The following is a 19,867-nucleotide window of genomic DNA, read 5'->3' on the forward strand; positions in this document are numbered from 1 at the left end:
CTGAAAGCATGCATGAATATAAAACAAAGATTTAGTTAAATTTAATTTATGCATAATTTATCTAACATTAAATAAATGCATAATTAAAATAGGAATACAAATTTATTCATTATTTTTTAACCGCTAATTCTAGTCAGAATCGTGGGTATAAATACAAATGTAAAATAAATGTATAAAACAAAATATAAATGGAAGATAAAATAATGTTTTAATTTTTAAAAATATAGGAATACAATTCTTTATAATTATTATACCTAATAATAATAACAATAATAATAATTGGAGGAAAAAATCAAAACATGAAAATTGAAATATCAAACTTTATTGCACTGAAAACATCCAATTAAGAACCAAGAATTAGTTTTTTTTAATACAAAGAAGAGTGAGTGTTTTTTTTTTTTTAGTGTTAGTAGTTGATCATGGTGGCTTGAGTTCCAAAAAAAGCTTATCTTTTTCACTGTTTTAGCACGGAATGCTTGAAGTCACGACCATTTAATATTTTTTAACAAAAAAAAAACAAATAAAAGCCATCATTGAACCTGGTTTCTTCATATGGCAACAAAAGGTTGACAGCCTTGAGGAAGAAAAGAAAACCATAAGCATGTTTAATGAAATGGCTTCCAATAACGGCGGCCATTCATTTGAAGTGGGAGGGGCTGGCTGCAAATGCATATTCGATGAGAAGGATCTGTGTGTGTGGAGCGCCTAGATATGGGGGCGTTACTTCATCATAATAAACCACTTCCATGATGATTCAAAGAAGCTAGCACCAGATGGACGTAACAAGTTATGCATGTTATCGATGGTGCTTTTTGTGACGCTTGGCCCAGACTTACTTTCTTATATTCGCTGCAGACCCCTCCGATTTCAAATGAAACAGCCGTCCCTGGAACCCAGCAAATCCCATACAATGTCATTATCACCTGTTCACTGGGTGCCCTGGTAGGTGACGGGTTTGCCGCACTTCTTGAGCGTCTCCAGCAGAAAGTCGGCGTCCTTGTCCGACTCTATCCAAACCAGCTGGTTGGGCAGGTCAATTTCAAACTTCACATCTAAAAAAAAAGTAAAGAGTTTGTAAACGACCATTTTATTGTAATTTCAGGTATTTTAGCGGGGAAGGTGGGCTCACCTTCCAGACGGCTGAGGATTCGGCTGACGGCGCCCGAACATCCTTCACACGTCATGGTCACGGAAAATTTGTGTTTCTGCAAAATAAAAAAAATAAAAAATGTAACATGACAGAAATTTTGCAAAGGTGGCTTGACTTATACCTGGGTGATAAAACGATAACAGTAATTCTCCTCAAATATTTTTCTTAACATTAATAAAAACTTTTGATAAATACAAGCTGTAATTACACAACCTAAACACCAAAAAGAACAGGGGCGCTGATGCGACGTGAACGGTAGTTCTAGACCAGGGGTCCCGCCGGCACATTTGGACCGGCCCTCTGAACAATACCAGAGACACTATCTGATTTTTTTTCCTATTTGGCCTTAGAGACTGGGACGTTTTAATCTTGTGTTTGGTTCATTGCACCCCTGCTGAGCCCACAAATCATCCCAGTGAAGCGGGGTTTCGCATTGCTTCTTTGGTGACACGCGCGGGGAGAGTGTTTCCCTTTGATGCAGGCGGGCACGTCCACCGTTGCATGCACGAGCAGTGTTACCGAGACATCTGGACGATCGCAGGTGAGGGCGGAGCCCTGGGACCATCGCGGACTATTCAAGCATATAAAAACTGCAACCTGTTTGAGAACGGAATAATGGCGAAAAAGTTAGGTGAGAGAAAAATTGATTCAGAATGCAGGGTATTTAACCTGGAGTGGACAAACGATTATTTTTTGTTCAATGCAAAGAAAAGGCTGTTTGTCTCATTTGTCAAGAGACGGTGGCGGTATTCAAAGAATACAATCTTTGCCGACACTATGAATCCCGTCACAAAGACAAGTACGATAGCTTGCAAGGCCAAATACGAGCAGACAAACTCTCAAAGCGAAAAAGTGGACTACTATCTCAGCAGAACCAGGCATCCGTTCGGGCCAGCTTTTGGGTTGCTAAATTGATAGCAAGCAGCGGTAAGCCTTTCACTGACGGAGAGTTTGTTAAGAAATGTATGGATACTGTCGCGGAAAAGGTGTGTCCCGAGAAGAAAGATGCATTTAATGCTGTAAGTCTGTCGGTGAGTACAATGACCAGACGCGTTGAAGAAATCGGGAGTAATGTATATGCCCAGCTGCAGCAGAAGACGAAATAATTTGACTTTTTTTCATTAGCACTGGATGAAAGCACGGACGTGCAAGACACAGCGCAACTGCTCATTTTTATTCGTGGAGTTAGCGCAAACTTTGAGATTTGCGAGGATCTGGCAGCCCTCCAAAGTCTCAAAGGGACTACAACGGGAGAGGATATTTTTGACAAAGTGTGCCAAACCATGGAGAAGTTGGACCTGGACTGGTCAAAGCTAGCTAGCATCACGACTGACGGGGCTCCTAGCATGGTGGCCGAAACTCGCGGTCTAATAATGGGACGCATGAACCGGGAGTTGGAAAAAAGGGGTCTCACCGCCCCACTACGAGTCCACTGCCAAATTCACCAGCAAGCACTGTGCTGCAAAATGTTGACGTGGGATTCTGTAATGACGGTTGTGGTGTCGTGCATAAACTTCAGAGCAAAGGGAGAAGATTGTGCATGGCACAACAGAAAGTTAATGTTCCATGGCTTTTTTTTCTATGAAGAACCCAGAGAGAGTTATTTAGTTATTATTTATTTCATAAATAGTGTTATTTATTTCCTGTTTTTTCTGTGAAGAACTCAGAGGGTTATTTAGTTATTATTTATTTCATTAATAGTGTTATTATATGTTTCCTGACTTTTTTTCTGTAAAGAACCTGGAAAGGGTTATTTGGTTATGTGTGGCTTTCTGGAAAACAATAAAAAAAAATTAAGCTCCCCTACGATCGTCACACTTTCTGTTACAAACTGACACCGGCCCCCCATCAGAGAAGGGAAAAGTTATGTGGCCCTCACAGGAAAAAGTTTGGGGACCCCTGTTCTAGACAAACGTTAAGGAGTAAAACACAGCCAAAATGAGCGATTGTGAGATCCAGGACAATACTGTCCTATCCAATAAAAAATCCAAGTGAAATCTTCCTGTTCTGTACTTTATCTGTACTTATGAACGCACGTGAGGCGCACTGAGAGCAAGCACGATTGACTTTGCAATCCCACAAGCGTGCAGGTATACGTTGAAGAAATCAGTCCACATGACTCTTAAGTCTCTCTCTAACGTGAAAATAGCACATGGCAGAAGTGGTTAGTGATTGGCTAATATTATAGTCGTGAACGGTAATTCTAGACAAACGTTAAGGAGTAAAACAGCCAAAATGAGCGATTGTGAGATCCAGGACAATACTGTCCTATCCAATAAAAAATCCAAGTGAAATCTTCCTGTTCTGTACTTTATCTGTACTTATGAACGCACGTGAGGCGCACTGAGAGCAAGCACGATTGACTTTGCAATCCCACAAGCGTGCAGGTATACGTTGAAGAAATCAGTCCACATGACTCTTAAGTCTCTCTCTAACATGAAAATAGCACATGGTTAGAAGTGGTTAGTGATTGGCTAATATTATAGTGCAAGATCTCATGAGAAGTTAATAAGAGAAATTCAGCCATGGTAGGGCGGGTTTTACTAGTGTGGCTCTTCCTTTTTTTAATGTCTTTTAAATACCTGTGCACAAACACCGGCCTTATAGAAAATTTGCTTAACCCATTTTAACCCAGCCTCCTCATTTGAGGACACCCTGTAATTCTTTTCTTGCCTGATATCAAGGAGTTTACCAATTCTGTGCCAATTTTCTGAAAAAGTTACAAAAATCGAAAACTTGGATTGAAATGGGTTAGGTTCATCCAACTTTTTGTATTTTTTTTGTTTTTTTTTAATTGTGAGGTAAATTTACATACATTTATTTTAGTGAGGCTGAAAACAGTCTGCCTGCCAATGGTGATGATGTCTTCAGTTGATTATTATGTTATTAATTTCACATTGCACAGAAACTTTTGTTTTCAAGGCAATTTTATAAATAAAAGCATGGCTGTCAAAATGCTTAGGTTTTAATTCATTACTTTTCATATCGTTTGGTGTTGTCTTATCTCTTATTGGACAACGGAACAACAAAAATGCTTTCTTTTTTAAGTAAGGTAACGTAGTTACTGTCATAATTGGATGACAAGTAATTTATTTACTTATTCACAGAAATTTGAAAGACGAAAGATGTGAGTTATCAATACAAATGATTTATTTTCTTTTATCGTGATAGCATTTTTAGTCACATCGCCCAGGACTAGTTTGACTATTTCATTCCAACATAAATAGCATTTATTTACTTTTCTATTGCTCTGTGGAAAGACCTACTGACTATTACACAATCAATATATCTTGAGCTGCACAGAAATGTCTCTTTGGCGTATTAATTCAAACCACTCGTACCATTCAATTGATCCTTTCGGCGATATTTGCTTCCTTTTTGGAGATCGTTTAAAGATTGTAATAGATCAAGTTATGCGTCAAAACATAAACCGCCGATTCGCAAGCTAGTAGATTTGGCTTCGAGGCTAATGCTAAATAGTCAGGAAACATGCAAGAAAATAATCTCAAAATGTCATGATGGTTTAAAGATGTCCAGAAAACTCACGGGCATGCTCATGATGACTCTGTGCCTCTGCGCAGATGAACTTTGAACACAGAATGACGACAAAAAACACAAATAATCCACCACTTGATTTAGCTTTCCCAATCAAGCTGATTTTTGTGTACGAGAACAGCACTTCCGTTTGGCGTGCCGCATTTATTAAAGGTAAAGCATACAAATGTAGAGACTGACATGAAGTCTAAAATAAAGAATATGAAAATAAACTGTACTTTGTAAAACAACAATTTGAATTATTTGGTGTATCGGAAACCACAATGCCAATTTGTCTAAGGTTTCCAAAGTAAAAGTAATTTAATTTTCTGAACCGCTTTAACCTCACTAGGGTCGCGGGGGGTGCTGGAGCCTATCCCAGCTGACTTCAGGCCAGTGGTGGGGGACAGCTTGAATTGGTGGCCAGCCAATCGCAGGGCACAAGGAGACTAACAACCATTCACGCTCATACTTATACCTATGGGCAATTTAGAGTGTCCAATCAGCCTTCCATGCATGTCTTTGGAATGTGGGAGTAAACCGGAGTATCCGGAGAAAACCCACGCAAGCCCAGGGAGAACACAGACTCCACACAAGTGGACCGACCTGGATTTGAACCCAGGAACCCCACTGTGAGGCCAACGCGCTACTAACCACTCTCCACGGGGCCGCCCTATGAATGAATAGATACAAATTGATGTCATTTTTTATGTATATTGCAAGACGTTTTTTTTATGGTGACAGATTTTGAAATGAAAAACTAAAGTCAAGACACTCATGTCTCAAGAATGTTCTGAGTAAACCATTTTTATTCATTGAGAATCTTGCACCCGTATGTAAAATGCTCGCAACAGCTCGCAAGAAACAAAACGTGTGTATATTAAGATACTCGTATCTCAAGGTAAAAAAATGTGAAAAATTGCCTGTGACATGTTCATTAGACGAAAAACTCGTAAGTCTATGGTGTTTTCTTTATTTTTTGTAGCCCTATTGGCGCTGACCGTGGATCACTGCCATTGACGGCAAACGACGCCCCAAATCCATTTGAATTATTTTGATTTGGGGGGTTTAATGCGATTGGCTATTTGGCGACCATTCCAGGACATCGCCCGCCTCCCGCCCAGAGCCGGCCAAGGATAGGCTCCAGGTCCCCCGCCGACCCGATGAGGATCATTGCTGAGCGCTCCTGAAAAGCGGAATAAAGATGTCGGGATTTCCTCTTTAAATCCCAAGATTCCTGGGTCCAACTCTTCTGTGCTCAAGCCGGAAGCACGCCAGGAAGCTCCCGCTGCCTTGTCTTGTCCGAGGGGAGGTGGACAGAAGCCTCCGGAAACACGAGCAGGCCTCGGCCGGACGCAACCAGCCCGCCGTTTGCGTCCGAACTGTCCCGACCGGCTCCGTAGCATGCGGGGAACGACTCGGACTCGACGTTTCGTTCCCCGGCGGGGCCTCTCCGTCACCGGCCCGGACCCTTGAGGGAACTCCGGGCATGCGGGAGCGCGAACGCTTAGCCACAGTCAAGCTAACTACCGGGCAGAGTGAAAAGAAAGCAACTTTTTTTGTCTTCGCTCCAAGGGTTTTTCTAAAGTGGCCGTATCGCGAACGACTATGAACGCTCGGATACTCAACTCGCGCGACTAGACGCCGTTTTGTGTCGTCATTCGGTTCCCGATTTGAGTAAGAGGCCCCGTTGCAGCTAATCTGTTAGCCGCTCTGAGTTAGCTGGCCGAGATGAAGGAGTACAAGGTGGTGGTTCTGGGTAGCGGCGGCGTCGGTAAATCGGCACTGACCGTCCAGTTTGTCACCGGAACCTTCATCGAGAAGTATGACCCCACAATCGAAGACTTTTACAGAAAGGAGATCGAGGTGGACTCATCGCCGTCAGTGCTGGAGATCCTAGACACGGCCGGAACCGAACAGTTCGCCTCCATGCGGGACTTGTACATCAAGAATGGACAGGGCTTCATCCTCGTCTACAGTCTGGTAAACCAGCAATCTTTCCAGGTCAGCTTTCATCGACACCTTCGATCAAAGTCACATTTAGGGGAACCCCCATTATTGCCAATGAGAAGTGACATTTCCGAGATATTGCCAAATTGAATTGAATTGATTGAATTGAATGCTTTTATTGTCATTATACAAGTATAATGAGATTTAAAACGTTCACCACAAATAACAACAAACAGAGAAACAAATAATCAATAAATAAGAATTAAATAAATAAATAGTCCAGTGAGGTCAGCAGAGCGGTGCGGGCTTGTTCCGTCTGAAGTCCAGGATGAGGTCCATGGTTTTGGAGACGTTCAGGGCCAAATTGTTGAGAGTGCACCACTGGATGCAACAACAAACAAGCAAATACATAGAAAATCAAAATTTAGTAATGATAAATAAATAATCACTAAACAGTAATAGATAAATAAGTGGTCAACATAGTATAAGTAGTAGTAATAAGTCTTGACTAGGTCCTAGGTGCAAAACTCGAGTTGAGTGTGGCGATGACTCTTGGGAAGAAACTGTCCTTGAGTCTGTTTGTCTTGGCTGTTAGAGCTCTGTAGCACCTTCCAGAGGGCAGCAGGTTGAAGTTGTGGAAGCCGGAGTGCGTATTGTCTTTTATAATGCTCACCTTGGTATCAGCAGATTCTCAAAATCAGGGGACTCAATCTCTCATTCAAAAATGTGCATTCAAGACATCCATAGCATTGAGTGTTGATAACGAGTTGAAAGTTTTAGTATGTTAACGAGTAGTTTCTAGACAAAATGAATGTTTCGCAACAATTCTAAATATGTGAATATACAGTTGTACCCATACTTACCAAATTAATTGGTTCTAGAACTTTTTTCTTAACTTGAAAATTTTGTGAGTAGAGGTGTACTTTATATGTAAATTCTCTAATTCGTTCGACAGTCCTATCACAACTACCTTAATAAGGGAATTGCAATCATTAATAAAGGGAGCATTTTGGTCGAGGTGGACAGGTATGTAAGAGAGGATCTTGAAACATGGGAAGAAGTTGTTGTGAGAAAGCCAATTGAATTGATTTGAAGGCTTTTCTTGTCATTATGTGATATAGAATCAGAGCAATGAAATTAGAGCCCAGTAGAGGGTAGCAATGTTCTAAAGTGAGAATCAATGCATCCACAAATATATTTTTAAAATAAAATGACGGATATGGAAATGGATTAACTTTTTGGGGGGTTTCGTAACTTGGATCTTTTTTTGTATCTCGAGTCACTCATTTGCACATAAAAAGCCATTCGTAACTAGAGGTATGACTATATTTCTTTGAATTTGGACTCAGGACATCCGCCCCATGCGAGACCAAATAGTGCGTGTGAAGCGCTTCGAGAAGGTGCCGCTGATCCTGGTAGGCAACAAAGTGGACCTGGAGTCGGAGCGTGAGGTGGCGGCCTCAGACGGCCGCGCCCTAGCTCAAGAATGGGGTTGTCCATTCATCGAGACCTCAGCCAAGAGCAAGACCATGGTGGACGAGCTCTTCGCCGAGATTGTGCGCCAGATGAATTACTCTTCACTACCCGAGAAGCAAGAGCAGTGTTGCACCGCCTGTGTGGTCCAGTGAAGCGGAGGTAGGTACACTTGCCCTCTCAATTTAGTTGATGTCATCAAGGTATAATTGGCACATTTCTATACACCCGTGTTCTCTGAAAATGTCCTAGCTACCCCTGCAAAACTTTCTATTGGAAGCAAATTTGACAGCTGAACTACTACTGTGCAATCTACAGTAATCCCTCCAATACCGCGGTTAAGGTGGACCACACATGGCCGCGATAATCGAAAAATCACGAAGTAGGGTCCCCTATTACAACTACCTTTTTTTTCTTTTCTTCTTCAGTGCTGAGTTCTAGTAGCAAGAGCTTGAGTTTCAGCGTAGATTTTCACATTTTTATGAACTTAATTTTTTTAAATAATTAATAGCAAAAAAAATCGCAAAGTGAATTCGTAATAAGTGAAGTCGCAATAATCGGGGGAAAACTGCACATTTTTTTCAATGCATGCAGAACTACATGCAAACATACCAAAAATATGTAGTAATCTCAAACAATGTTTGGATTAGTGATGTCTTGATACGATACTCAGTATTATTGATCGACCGATATTTAGACATTTGACGTGTATAGGTTCTTTTTATTACTAATGTTCCTCGAGAAAAGGCATAATATGAGATGAAAGTCGTAAGGTTATGAGACTTAACTTATTCATTCTTTATCTGTACTGCTTATCATCACAAGAGTTGCAGGGCGGCTGGAGCCTATACCAGCCAACTACGGGTCCGTTGCCAGCCAATAGCAAGGCACCAGAAGACGAACAACCATACACACTCACACTCAAAGCTAGGGACAATTTTGAGTAATCAATCAGCCTAACATGCATGTTTTGGGGATGTGGGAGGAAACCGGAGTACCCGGAGAAAACCCCCACTCTCCGAACTATGAGGCAGATGTGCTTACCACTCGTCTACCGTGCAACCTGGGATTTAGTAATTTTGTAATTTTTGTTGTAATTTTGCAAGTTTAAACCCATAATATTATGGTTAAGAGGGTTAAGGGGGTTCAGGGAGGACTTTATCCACGGCAACAACGCACTCGTAAACGAACAAACAAATTCAAATTAACTTGGATAAATATATACAGACACTCAACGTTTAATGTAACTTCACACAAAACTGAATTCTAATTTTGGTTTAATCTTTTTTACCTTAGTTCTATGGGTTGACCCCACCCGGACATTCCGCCGGAGTCTTCAAAACGAACGCATCAAGAGTTGTTTGGAACTTGCCGCTTCCCCGTGTCTGATTACTGAGTGTATTCCAGATCTTTTCTTTGCAAAACTCTGCCGATCCATTGTTGTTTACCTTGTATGTAAATGTAGACCAACGTGGGGGAAAAAACGGGTGTAGAAATGCAAAGTCCGCCCAGTGCTCGTAGATATATATATATATACACGAAAGAGATGCAAAAAAGACAGTGCCATGGCCACCTGGCTTGATCGCATCACAAAATTTTGATCATATCTCGGGCGAATTATTCGATCGAAATTTCTATCGTAACACGAGCATGTCTTATGACGAGCTGTCGTATCACGAGGTACCACTGTACAGTAAAGCACTGGGTTCATGTCACTTTAATGTTCATAAATTAAATCTTTGACTACCATTAATGGTGCTAGTCCAATCACTTTGGACTGAGATAGGCTAGTGCCAACTCTCCGAGTCCAACTCCAATTGACATCTAGCACCAACAATGGCAACCAATGAACTTTCGTCGGCCCTGATGGTGGTAGTTCACGAGCCATGTATTTGCTAAAAGATATTGCGTTTGTGTCTGCTTTCCAGATGCATTTTTTGTCCGGATCAGCTGGAAGGGAACAGAGAATGGTTATGGGGCACACATCATGGCCGCCAGGCCTGACTTTGAAGCTTCCCAAGCGTTTTGACGCTCACCTGCCAACTGACACGCAGCTACTATTTTTGATATCCCGCTAACAGGACATTTTCGCCGACCTGGAAAAGCCTTGAAAGTTAGACAAAGAGACATAACACGGAGGGACTACTCTTCAATTTCAGTCTTTTTCTTTTGTTTCTCTTTTAGCTAGAATTCCGCCTCAACTTTGAGAACCAACAAGTGTTTGTGAGGCCGCAGCGCTGTTTTTAAAGCCGCTTTCATCATTGCTGTTATATACTTTTATCATTTGTATTACTTCACATATGGAAAGCCATTTGCTAATGTATGGAATTGAGGAAAAGTTGCATACATGACGGTAAATATGGTTTAATACACCCAAAAATTCTCAAAATGTGTTTTTCTACAACTACGTTTTTCGAACTTTGGACAAGTATTTCATCCCAAAAATGTTTGATTCAAAGCATGCACACAGTTGACTTCCATTTTAGATTTTTTTTTCTAGTACCAGCAAATGTTGATGATGGACTGTATGGAACATAATCATTCTCTTTTTTTGCAGTAAATCCACATGTCTGCATGCTGAAAAAAAAAAAAGAATATTTTCGGTCATTTTGAAGTGAAATTTTGAGAAATTTGACACACGCACATGGACCATGCGATGGCAGGAGGTCCAAAAGTTGTCTTTATTTCAATCCTTCTTGTTCAATAACTCTTATTGAACTGTGTTAAGAAGATTCGACATTGCTTTCTGTATTTTTTAAATACTATCATATTTATTAAAAACTAATGTGAGTAGTAAGTTTTAAATGTTTTATTTTGACAATCGTTTTCTGCTTTGATGACATCAGGTTACAAGGTATATTGTGTTTCTTTTTTTAACAGTAAAATGAGAATTTAACAGAGCCTTAAAATAACTTCTGGTGCATCTTGGTGTCCTGTTCTTCTTTTTCAACAAGTAGACTTTTCATTTTGAAATGAACCCATTACAGTGCACTATACACACAAACCTGCAGTACTTATGTACAATGTAACAATTTAGTGCATAATCCGTGCATTTTCTAGTAGTGCCTTCTATCGGAATCAATCCAACCCTCAAAAACTATTAAATGGTTATACTCGAAATCTGATTGGTTAAAGCAACAGTCTTATTGATGCTTGTTTAATGCAGCAGAGCCTGCAGAACTGATTGTGAAGGCCTTGAGGCAGATTTCTGACCCTGGCAACAAATAATGGCTGAAATGTGATTGGTTAAATGCTTCAATATGAAAGCACACATCTGGAAGCAGTGCAACCAGGGGGAAAAGCAATGAAAGGAAGCTAACAGACGATTTGGAATTATTTAATAAGTATTGATGGACAAAATATAATATATGACTCATATATTTCTGAGGCCAGCAGAGAAGGCCTTATATATATATATATATATATATATATATATATATATATATATATATATATATATATATATATATATATATATATACTCACATACACAGTAATTTTTGCCATCAATAGACCTGCTCTGCACATTTCAACCAGCAGATAGGCTCTAATTTGTACAACATATCTCATTGCCAGCATCTAACGGCAGTAGATAGATGTCTGTTGAATTTGAACATTGAGATGTGGCACTGGCAGCAATCATTTGGTCGTGGCTAGCACCCTAGTCAAATGGGATGAACTTCTATTACTGCCAATGGCAGTGACAGTCTGTTTGACATTTTTACCTGGATTGAAATCATATATTTTTTATGGCTAAAATGTGTATTTTTAGTGATACTTTAAATTTATTTCGTAAACGGGTTGAACTGTAATTGGTGGCATAGTACTACTTGTTACAAAAAGTTGCAGTTCAGCCTCCGACCGTTGAGGGTCGCATACTTTGTTAACTCAGGGTCATATTTGAGGAAGTAGCGTCTCGAACACGGAAAAGGCGATCATTATACTTGTATGACAATAAAAGCATTCAATTAAATTAAATTCAAATGAGCACGTCTACGCAAAAGTAAGTTTTTTTCAAATTGCTTAAAATCTTGAAACGTTTCGTTTTTCCATGTTTTACCCTTTCTACAAACGCGTTTAAATCCGCTCCTGAGCCTTAGAGGCAGTATATTTTGTTTTTGTTTTGAACGCTCGTTACGTGTAGCAAACCGGGAAGTGTCTATCTGAAAGCCACGTTGAGTGGAAGCAAGTGTGAGTTTTGGCTACATTAGTGCGAAGAACCAAGTTTTAATGCTTAAGGCGTGAACAACGATGAAGACCGTTTTTGTGACTGTAGGCACGACGAGTTTTGAAGACTTAATCAAGGAAATCACGTCTGACGAGGCTATTCAGGTGAGTTAAGTTGTCTGTTAAACAGTTACTGATGTGGCACTTTGAATTTAAGCATTTGTCCATGCTTTCCTAAATGCCCCCAAAACTGAAATGTTTGGGAAAAAAAGTCTACCAGGGATGGAGGAGGACGAGGATAAACTCCGGGACTCCTGACAACCTCTCTCCCTAAACTCCAAAAATCCCCAAAACTTGTCACTTACATTTTTTTTTCAAGATGAAAAGTAAAAAGTAGATTATTTTTTTAAACATGCAGGAAAAAGGACAAATAGTATCGTTTCCTGTTTTAACCTATTCAAGGTGTAACCTGGCTACTGCCCGTTGTTGGTTGGGATAGGCTCCAGCACCCCTGTGACCCTCGTGTATGAATACTGTATTCTAAGTTATACAGCCTGTGGTTGCTTTTTCTGCTGACAGGCATTAAAGCATCGTGGCTATGAGCGCCTGGTTCTGCAGGTGGGCAGAGGTTCGGTTCTGCCAGATCCTCAGAACTTTCCACAGATTAGCTTGGAGGCATTCCGCTTCAAGCCCTCCATCTTGACAAACATGCAGGAGGCCGACCTCATTGTCAGCCATGCTGGTGAGTACCTACCTTCTCGTGCTAATTATCTCACCCGCAAACATTCCATATTTGGTGCTATTGCAAAGTCTGTCAATATGCTATTCAACGGGCTTCAGTGATTTGGTACAAAATTGCTTCCATTTAACCCAAAGTAATGAAAAATACGTTATTTTTATCTTGATTTGGTTGCAAATTTTCAGACTGTTGACCGTGAGAACCACTCTGGACAAAGTGGCACGCCTAATAGATGACAACGTTGCTTCATGTTTCAAATTAAATGTCAGTTTTATTGTATCCTTGATCAACCATATATAGGGTCTTAATTTAAAAAATACAATTTATTTGGAAAACAAACATTTGATTCTCATTGGAGCCATAACTAGTATATTTATCCTGCAAATGCCCCCCAAAATATATTGAAACAACTATAATGGGTGAACGAATCAAATACAGACGCTCCCCTACTTACGAACGCAATTGGTTCCGAGCGATTGTTCATAAGTTGAATTTGTTTGTAAGTTGATTCAGTGCTATATTGGGTATTATAATTTATGTTTAAGGCCGATATAAGTATATTGAAGGTTTATATAAGTGCATTTGTATGTTTAAGGCTTGTATAAGTAACACGCATTGGTTTGTACTGAAAAAAAAACATTTAATAAAATGGAGAGAATATGTACAGTACTGTAGAGAGAGAGAGAGAGATTTATGTATTAGAAACTGGCCAAAAGAAGCGACCTAATGACGATTGCACAGTTTTCTTCTTTTTTTCATCATAAATGATGCGGTAGCACTGTATGGCATCATTCAATTGATTTGCAAACTTTGTGCAACGTTCAATATTTGGGTCCTGCTGCTCGATCTTTCTGTTTATAAATGGTACTGACGGTCGAACGATTCAATGCCCGTGAAACGCTCACCACTCTCACGCGCATCAAGCTTCGTTATTATTGCCACTCGTTTCAAATGAAATGGCTTGCCTCTTCCTTGCAACTCCCTCAATAGAAGCCTTTAGCTTTTTACCAACCATATTCAAGATTGGATGCATGAGATATTTAATGATACAAATGAAAAAGGTTCTTTGCACACTGGAGATACATTCACGCACTTCCGCATTGCAACGAAGAAGAAGGTAGATGCTGGGTGAGCTGAGCTCTCACAGCGCCAGGCATCGGTATTAGCGGCGGAAAGAAGTACTACTCCGAAAAAGGCGCGAAATACAAAATTGGACTTGCGAACATTTTTGGACTTAAACGCAATTTGCAGACATGTTCGCATGTACCGTTGTTCGTAAGTTGAATGTTCGTAAGTAGGGGAGCGTCTGTAGTATTCTCTGAAAATGATCAATTAATAGCATTACCTTTCAAAACGGTGGAAAAACAATCTGGGCAATTAATTATCTGAGGTCAAAGTGCAATTTTAGAACTTCCAGATTTTATATATAGATATGTATATATATATATATATGTATATATATATATATAGAGAGAGAGAGAGAGAGAGAGAGAGAGAGAGAGAGAGAGAGGGAGAGGGAGAGGGAGAGGGAGAGGGAGAGGGAGAGGGAGAGGGAGAGGGAGAGGGAGAGGGAGAGGGAGAGGGAGAGGGAGAGGGAGAGGGAGAGGGAGAGGGAGAGGGAGAGGGAGAGGGAGAGGGAGAGGGAGAGGGAGAGGGAGAGGGAGAGGGAGAGGGAGAGGGAGAGGGAGAGGGAGAGGGAGAGGGAGAGGGAGAGGGAGAGGGAGAGGGAGAGGGAGAGGGAGAGGGAGAGGGAGAGGGAGAGGGAGAGGGAGAGGGAGAGGGAGAGGGAGAGGGAGAGGGAGAGGGAGAGGGAGAGGGAGAGGGAGAGGGAGAGGGAGAGGGAGAGGGAGAGGGAGAGGGAGAGGGAGAGGGAGAGGGAGAGGGAGAGGGAGAGGGAGAGGGAGAGGGAGAGGGAGAGGGAGAGGGAGAGGGAGAGGGAGAGGGAGAGGGAGAGGGAGAGGGAGAGGGAGAGGGAGAGGGAGAGGGAGAGGGAGAGGGAGAGGGAGAGGGAGAGGGAGAGGGAGAGGGAGAGGGAGAGGGAGAGGGAGAGGGAGAGGGAGAGGGAGAGGGAGAGGGAGAGGGTGAGGGTGAGGGTGAGGGTGAGGGTGAGGGTGAGGGTGAGGGAGAGGGAGAGGGAGAGGGAGAGGGAGAGGGAGAGGGAGAGGGAGAGGGAGAGGGAGAGGGTGAGGGTGGTGAGGGTGAGGGTGAGGGTGAGGGTGAGGGTGAGGGTGAGGGTGAGGGTGAGGGTGAGGGTGAGGGTGAGGGTGAGGGTGAGGGTGAGGGTGAGGGTGAGGGTGAGGGTGAGGGTGAGGGTGAGGGTGAGGGTGAGGGTGAGGGTGAGGGTGAGGGTGAGGGTGAGGGTGAGGGTGAGGGTGAGGGTGAGGGTGAGGGTGAGGGTGAGGGTGAGGGTGAGGGTGAGGGTGAGGGTGAGGGTGAGGGTGAGGGTGAGGGTGAGGGTGAGGGTGAGGGTGAGGGTGAGGGTGAGGGTGAGGGTGAGGGTGAGGGTGAGGGTGAGGGTGAGGGTGAGGGTGAGGGTGAGGGTGAGGGTGAGGGTGAGGGTGAGGGTGAGGGTGAGGGTGAGGGTGAGGGTGAGGGTGAGGGTGAGGGTGAGGGTGAGGGTGAGGGTGAGGGTGAGGGTGAGGGTGAGGGTGAGGGTGAGGGTGAGGGTGAGGGTGAGGGTGAGGGTGAGGGTGAGGGTGAGGGTGAGGGTGAGGGTGAGGGTGAGGGTGAGGGTGAGGGTGAGGGTGAGGGTGAGGGTGAGGGTGAGGGTGAGGGTGAGGGTGAGGGTGAGGGTGAGGGTGAGGGTGAGGGTGAGGGTGAGGGTGAGGGTGAGGGTGAGGGTGAGGGTGAGGGTGAGGGTGAGGGTGAGGGTGAGGGTGAGGGTGAGGGTGAGGGTGAGGGTGAGGGTGAGGGTGAGGGTGAGGGTGAGGGTGAGGGTGAGGGTGAGGGTGAGGGTGAGGGTGAGGGTGAGGGTGAGGGTGAGGGTGAGGGTGAGGGTGAGGGTGAGGGTGAGGGTGAGGGTGAGGGTGAGGGTGAGGGTGAGGGTGAGGGTGAGGGTGAGGGTGAGGGTGAGGGTGAGGGTGAGGGTGAGGGTGAGGGTGAGGGTGAGGGTGAGGGTGAGGGTGAGGGTGAGGGTGAGGGTGAGGGTGAGGGTGAGGGTGAGGGTGAGGGTGAGGGTGAGGGTGAGGGTGAGGGTGAGGGTGAGGGTGAGGGTGAGGGTGAGGGTGAGGGTGAGGGTGAGGGTGAGGGTGAGGGTGAGGGTGAGGGTGAGGGTGAGGGTGAGGGTGAGGGTGAGGGTGAGGGTGAGGGTGAGGGTGAGGGTGAGGGTGAGGGTGAGGGTGAGGGTGAGGGTGAGGGTGAGGGTGAGGGTGAGGGTGAGGGTGAGGGTGAGGGTGAGGGTGAGGGTGAGGGTGAGGGTGAGGGTGAGGGTGAGGGTGAGGGTGAGGGTGAGGGTGAGGGTGAGGGTGAGGGTGAGGGTGAGGGTGAGGGTGAGGGTGAGGGTGAGGGTGAGGGTGAGGGTGAGGGTGAGGGTGAGGGTGAGGGTGATTTTTGTTCTTTCCCACAAACCCACATTTCCATCAAGGTATTTTTCTGTTAGCAAATGTTGACTGACACAGATTTAGAACCTAACTTGCCATTAAAATGTGTTAATATTTTTAACTCTTTAATATTTTCATAATTAAACAGCTAAAGTCCTACCACTAGTAACAATACAATAATGAATAATTAAAAAAGAATGATATGAATTTTTTTAAGTGACCAGATGTTGTTGTTTTTTAAGTGCAGTTAAGGATTTTAGTTTCATGTAAAGAATTTGCAACAAAACCCATGAGAGCCTCATTGAACAGGTTGTAGAATTGATGGTACACGCGTGTCCTCCTGCCATTTTGCATGTGGCAGATAAGCATTACAAGATGTGATGCGACATAAAAAGCAGTGAGTTGTGTCCACCTTGAGGAATGTGGATGTCTTTGGTATCAGGGGCAGGAAGTTGCTTGGAGGCGTTGGGTGCTGGCAAAGACCTACTGGTGGTGGTCAATGACAAGCTGATGGACAACCACCAGCTGGAACTGGCCAGACAGCTCCACAAGGATTCACATCTGCTCTACTGCACATGCAAGTATGTAATACAGACACAAACTATGAAGAAAAAAAGGTTTTGCCTTATCTTGTGCCTTCATCTGAAAACGTTTTTTTAACCTTCTAAAAATACAGTGGGGTAAGTATTTGAGGGTGGGACACCCAATTGTTGAAGGTTCCCCACGTTACTTTTCACCACCATTTGCAATTTTTTTTTTTAAATCCTACTATTTTATTTTCAGCATTCGTAACATAACTTTAAATTTAAATGAAATTAACTTGGATTACTATAAACACACTTAAAAATAAATTTTAATCTTACGTTACCCTAAATTTAAACCTTCTTGTGTGATAAGCAAGGCAAAGTTGTTAATGTATTCCACCGCAACTTTCGAGCCGGAACTTGCTGCTTCTCTTAGTGTATCCCAGTTCCTTTTTTTAAAATTATCGAACCTGGCACGACTCGTTTTGCAGGGTTCAGTTGGTGTCCTTTTCAGATGCTTGCTTTGCTTTCAAATCCATGTAGATTCCGCTGACTTTTTCGCAGATTATCGACTTGGACACGCTATCTCCAGTAAAATGCAAGGGAGATGCGGCGAGAAAGACAGAGCGATGTTGTTCTCATAAGCAGAATCTCGCTTACTCGGCCACCCGGATGGCCGCATCGTGAACCATCTCGTATGCTCGTATCTCAATTTTTTTTTTTCGTATCAAGGCAAAAATATGCTCTGAATTTTCCTCGTATCTCAAATGTGGTGGGACACTCGTATGTCGATGTATTACTGTGCTCATTTTCCCCACTGAATACAATTAACGTATATTTCTGTATACTTTTTCATAGTATTCTTGTTCTTGTCTATCAGCACTCTGACAGAAACGCTGAGGAGCATGGACCTTTCTGTCCTCAAGCCTTTCGTCCCAGGTCAGCCTGAGAAGTTTGCAAATTTTATGGACAAAGCTCTTGGACTCAAGTGAGATGATGTTATGCCCTCCCCCACCCATCTGGTCCACTCTCTTGTGTATGCAATGTAGGTGAACTTTGCGAGCTGTTTTTTTCTGTGCTCTATCCAAAAAATATCCACTTCTTACATCAATATTAGCCCTCGTAGATAAATCAGTTTAAGAAGATAATTAAAAGGTTTTTTTTTTTTAATTGTCAATCATTCCCCCATTTTTTTCCCAAAATGGAAATCAAGTAACCATATACAGATATTATAAAAATGATTATATACCCTGCTATAGCCCACAATTCCTTTTTATAGTAATTTCATATAACTGTTTTTAAAAATTATTTTAGTGTTTGGCTCATTGTCCACCATTCACGTCCAATCAATTTTAATTAAACCAGAAGGATAGTGCAATGATTAGACACCTCACGCTGTCAATGGCAGCCAATAAGTTCAATGAGTGCCCTATAAAAGGGTTCCAATTGTTTTGCTCTAGCTGGGTATTTTTTTCTTATTGTCTCATAAAGTAAAAAAAAAAAAAGGGAAAAATCGTAAAACTAATTTTAGGTTTAAAAAAAAAATCTGATATTGTACTTGAGTGTGATAAACCACAGAAATTATTTTCTATGAAAAAACTGCAGCTCTAAAAGTACAATTAGCTTTTCAGAAGGTCATATAAATACATTAATTAATGTATAGTGTGTAAAGTTACACATTTAATTTTGTATTTAATTTTTTGAAATGTCAGTACCAAATAAAAAATGCATAGTTTTGTAATTCTGAGATGTCTTTTTTTTAATCTGAAGATTAATTAGCATTAGTTTTTTTTAATCCGTAATATAAAAAAATAGTTTTTGTTTCCGCCAAGAATTTTTGTTTTGGTGTATCCCTAAAACATACAAGTACATCATATCAAATAAAGTAAACTGACAAGAGAATATTGCCTTTTGTTTTGATTTAGAATTCAAAAAAGTTTTTAATTAAAAATCTAAAAAAATAAAATTTGAAGAAATTTTAGTTCAATGTGTTGACATTTATTTGTATTTTTAAAATTTTGTGGGTCTTTTTATTAGGATTATCTCATTTTTAGCTGTATGGTTTTGCCCTGTTTCTTATCAATTTAATATTCTGTATTTAGCATTTTTTTAAATACTATTTTTATGTACCCTATGTACTACATTACACTGCATAATGTTTATTTGTTCAAGGTAATTTGAGGCATCAAAGGGGTTAAAGAAAATCAGAACTTAGAAGCCCCCTAGCATAATGCTATCATATAATTTGAATTACTGAAATTTGCATTACTCTTCCAGTAATTGCGATTCATATATGGAAGAGCAACACATGCGACGCAAGCAAATTTGCAGGTATACAGTATTTTCTCGCATATTAGATACCTCTGTGTATAAGCCCCACCCTTAAAATTGCCTTAAAATCGTTGAATTTTACAATTTACAAGACTTCTCCTGATTCGCAATTTTCACCTCCATACGGTTTAATTGGTAGTACAAATGTCGGTTGCTTTGAAGGGGAAAATCTTGAGTAAAATAATTGGCTTTATAGGACCAATGACTATTTAGCTGAATTAATTTCCCTGCCATTGACGGCGATAGAAGTCTAATCCATTTGGTTTGGGGGTCCCCTATTGCTGTCGTTGGCGGCCATAGACTAATAAGCTGTGTGACTATTGCGCAAGTCACGAACAGGTTACTCACTATTTACACGGTAACTTGATAGTCAAGCACCTGTCGCTTGCAAATATTCTAAGGCTTAATTTAACCTTGAGTATTGCTGGGCATTTCTTCACTTGCATATGTATTTGTATTA

General features: G+C 41.9%; 3 protein-coding genes across 5 annotated transcripts; 2 read left to right on the plus strand and 1 right to left on the minus strand.

The window, feature by feature from the left end:
• Positions 1 to 306: 306 nt before the first annotated feature.
• atox1 (antioxidant 1 copper chaperone) lies at positions 307 to 4,863 on the minus strand. Its single transcript, XM_077609126.1, has 4 exons — positions 4,697 to 4,863; positions 1,130 to 1,205; positions 924 to 1,052; positions 307 to 574 (listed from the first exon to the last, which is right to left on the minus strand). Exons 1-3 carry the CDS (start codon positions 4,706 to 4,708, stop codon positions 928 to 930), a joined length of 213 nt encoding a protein of 70 aa, XP_077465252.1. The 5' UTR covers positions 4,709 to 4,863; the 3' UTR covers positions 307 to 574; positions 924 to 927.
• A 922-nt stretch (positions 4,864 to 5,785) lies between these two features.
• On the plus strand, positions 5,786 to 11,030 carry rap2c (RAP2C, member of RAS oncogene family). Its single transcript, XM_077609124.1, has 3 exons — positions 5,786 to 6,688; positions 7,984 to 8,269; positions 10,036 to 11,030. The coding sequence occupies exons 1-2, from the start codon at positions 6,416 to 6,418 to the stop codon at positions 8,260 to 8,262; spliced, it is 552 nt and encodes a 183-aa protein (XP_077465250.1). The 5' UTR covers positions 5,786 to 6,415; the 3' UTR covers positions 8,263 to 8,269; positions 10,036 to 11,030.
• A 926-nt stretch (positions 11,031 to 11,956) lies between these two features.
• Positions 11,957 to 18,978, plus strand: LOC144082879 (UDP-N-acetylglucosamine transferase subunit ALG13). 3 transcript variants are annotated; one of them, XM_077610347.1, is made up of 5 exons: positions 11,957 to 12,110; positions 12,384 to 12,439; positions 12,854 to 13,016; positions 16,995 to 17,133; positions 17,957 to 18,978. In XM_077610347.1, the coding sequence occupies exons 3-5, from the start codon at positions 12,983 to 12,985 to the stop codon at positions 18,066 to 18,068; spliced, it is 285 nt and encodes a 94-aa protein (XP_077466473.1). In that variant the 5' UTR covers positions 11,957 to 12,110; positions 12,384 to 12,439; positions 12,854 to 12,982; the 3' UTR covers positions 18,069 to 18,978. The 3 variants fall into 3 exon arrangements, with proteins under 3 accessions (XP_077466473.1, XP_077466474.1, XP_077466472.1); XM_077610348.1 differs by having other exon boundaries at positions 11,996 to 12,298; XM_077610346.1 differs by having other exon boundaries at positions 11,996 to 12,439.
• Positions 18,979 to 19,867: the final 889 nt, after the last annotated feature.

The sequence above is a fragment of the Stigmatopora argus genome, chromosome 9 (assembly GCF_051989625.1).
Source record: "Stigmatopora argus isolate UIUO_Sarg chromosome 9, RoL_Sarg_1.0, whole genome shotgun sequence".
Classification (NCBI taxonomy): domain Eukaryota; kingdom Metazoa; phylum Chordata; class Actinopteri; order Syngnathiformes; family Syngnathidae; genus Stigmatopora; species Stigmatopora argus.

Coding starts and splice junctions, on each gene's coding strand:
- atox1 (XM_077609126.1), bottom strand. Junction 1,053..1,129: donor AATCCTCAGCCGTCTGGAAG/GTGAGCCCACCT, acceptor CTTTTTTTTTAG/ATGTGAAGTTTGAAATTGAC.
- rap2c (XM_077609124.1), top strand. CDS start 6,416: ATGAAGGAGTACAAGGTGGTGGTTCTGGGTAGCGGCGGCGTCGGTAAA. Junction 6,689..7,983: donor TAAACCAGCAATCTTTCCAG/GTCAGCTTTCAT, acceptor ATTTGGACTCAG/GACATCCGCCCCATGCGAGA.
- LOC144082879 (XM_077610346.1), top strand. CDS start 12,359: ATGAAGACCGTTTTTGTGACTGTAGGCACGACGAGTTTTGAAGACTTA. Junction 12,440..12,853: donor CGTCTGACGAGGCTATTCAG/GTGAGTTAAGTT, acceptor TTCTGCTGACAG/GCATTAAAGCATCGTGGCTA. Junction 13,017..16,994: donor CCTCATTGTCAGCCATGCTG/GTGAGTACCTAC, acceptor CTTTGGTATCAG/GGGCAGGAAGTTGCTTGGAG.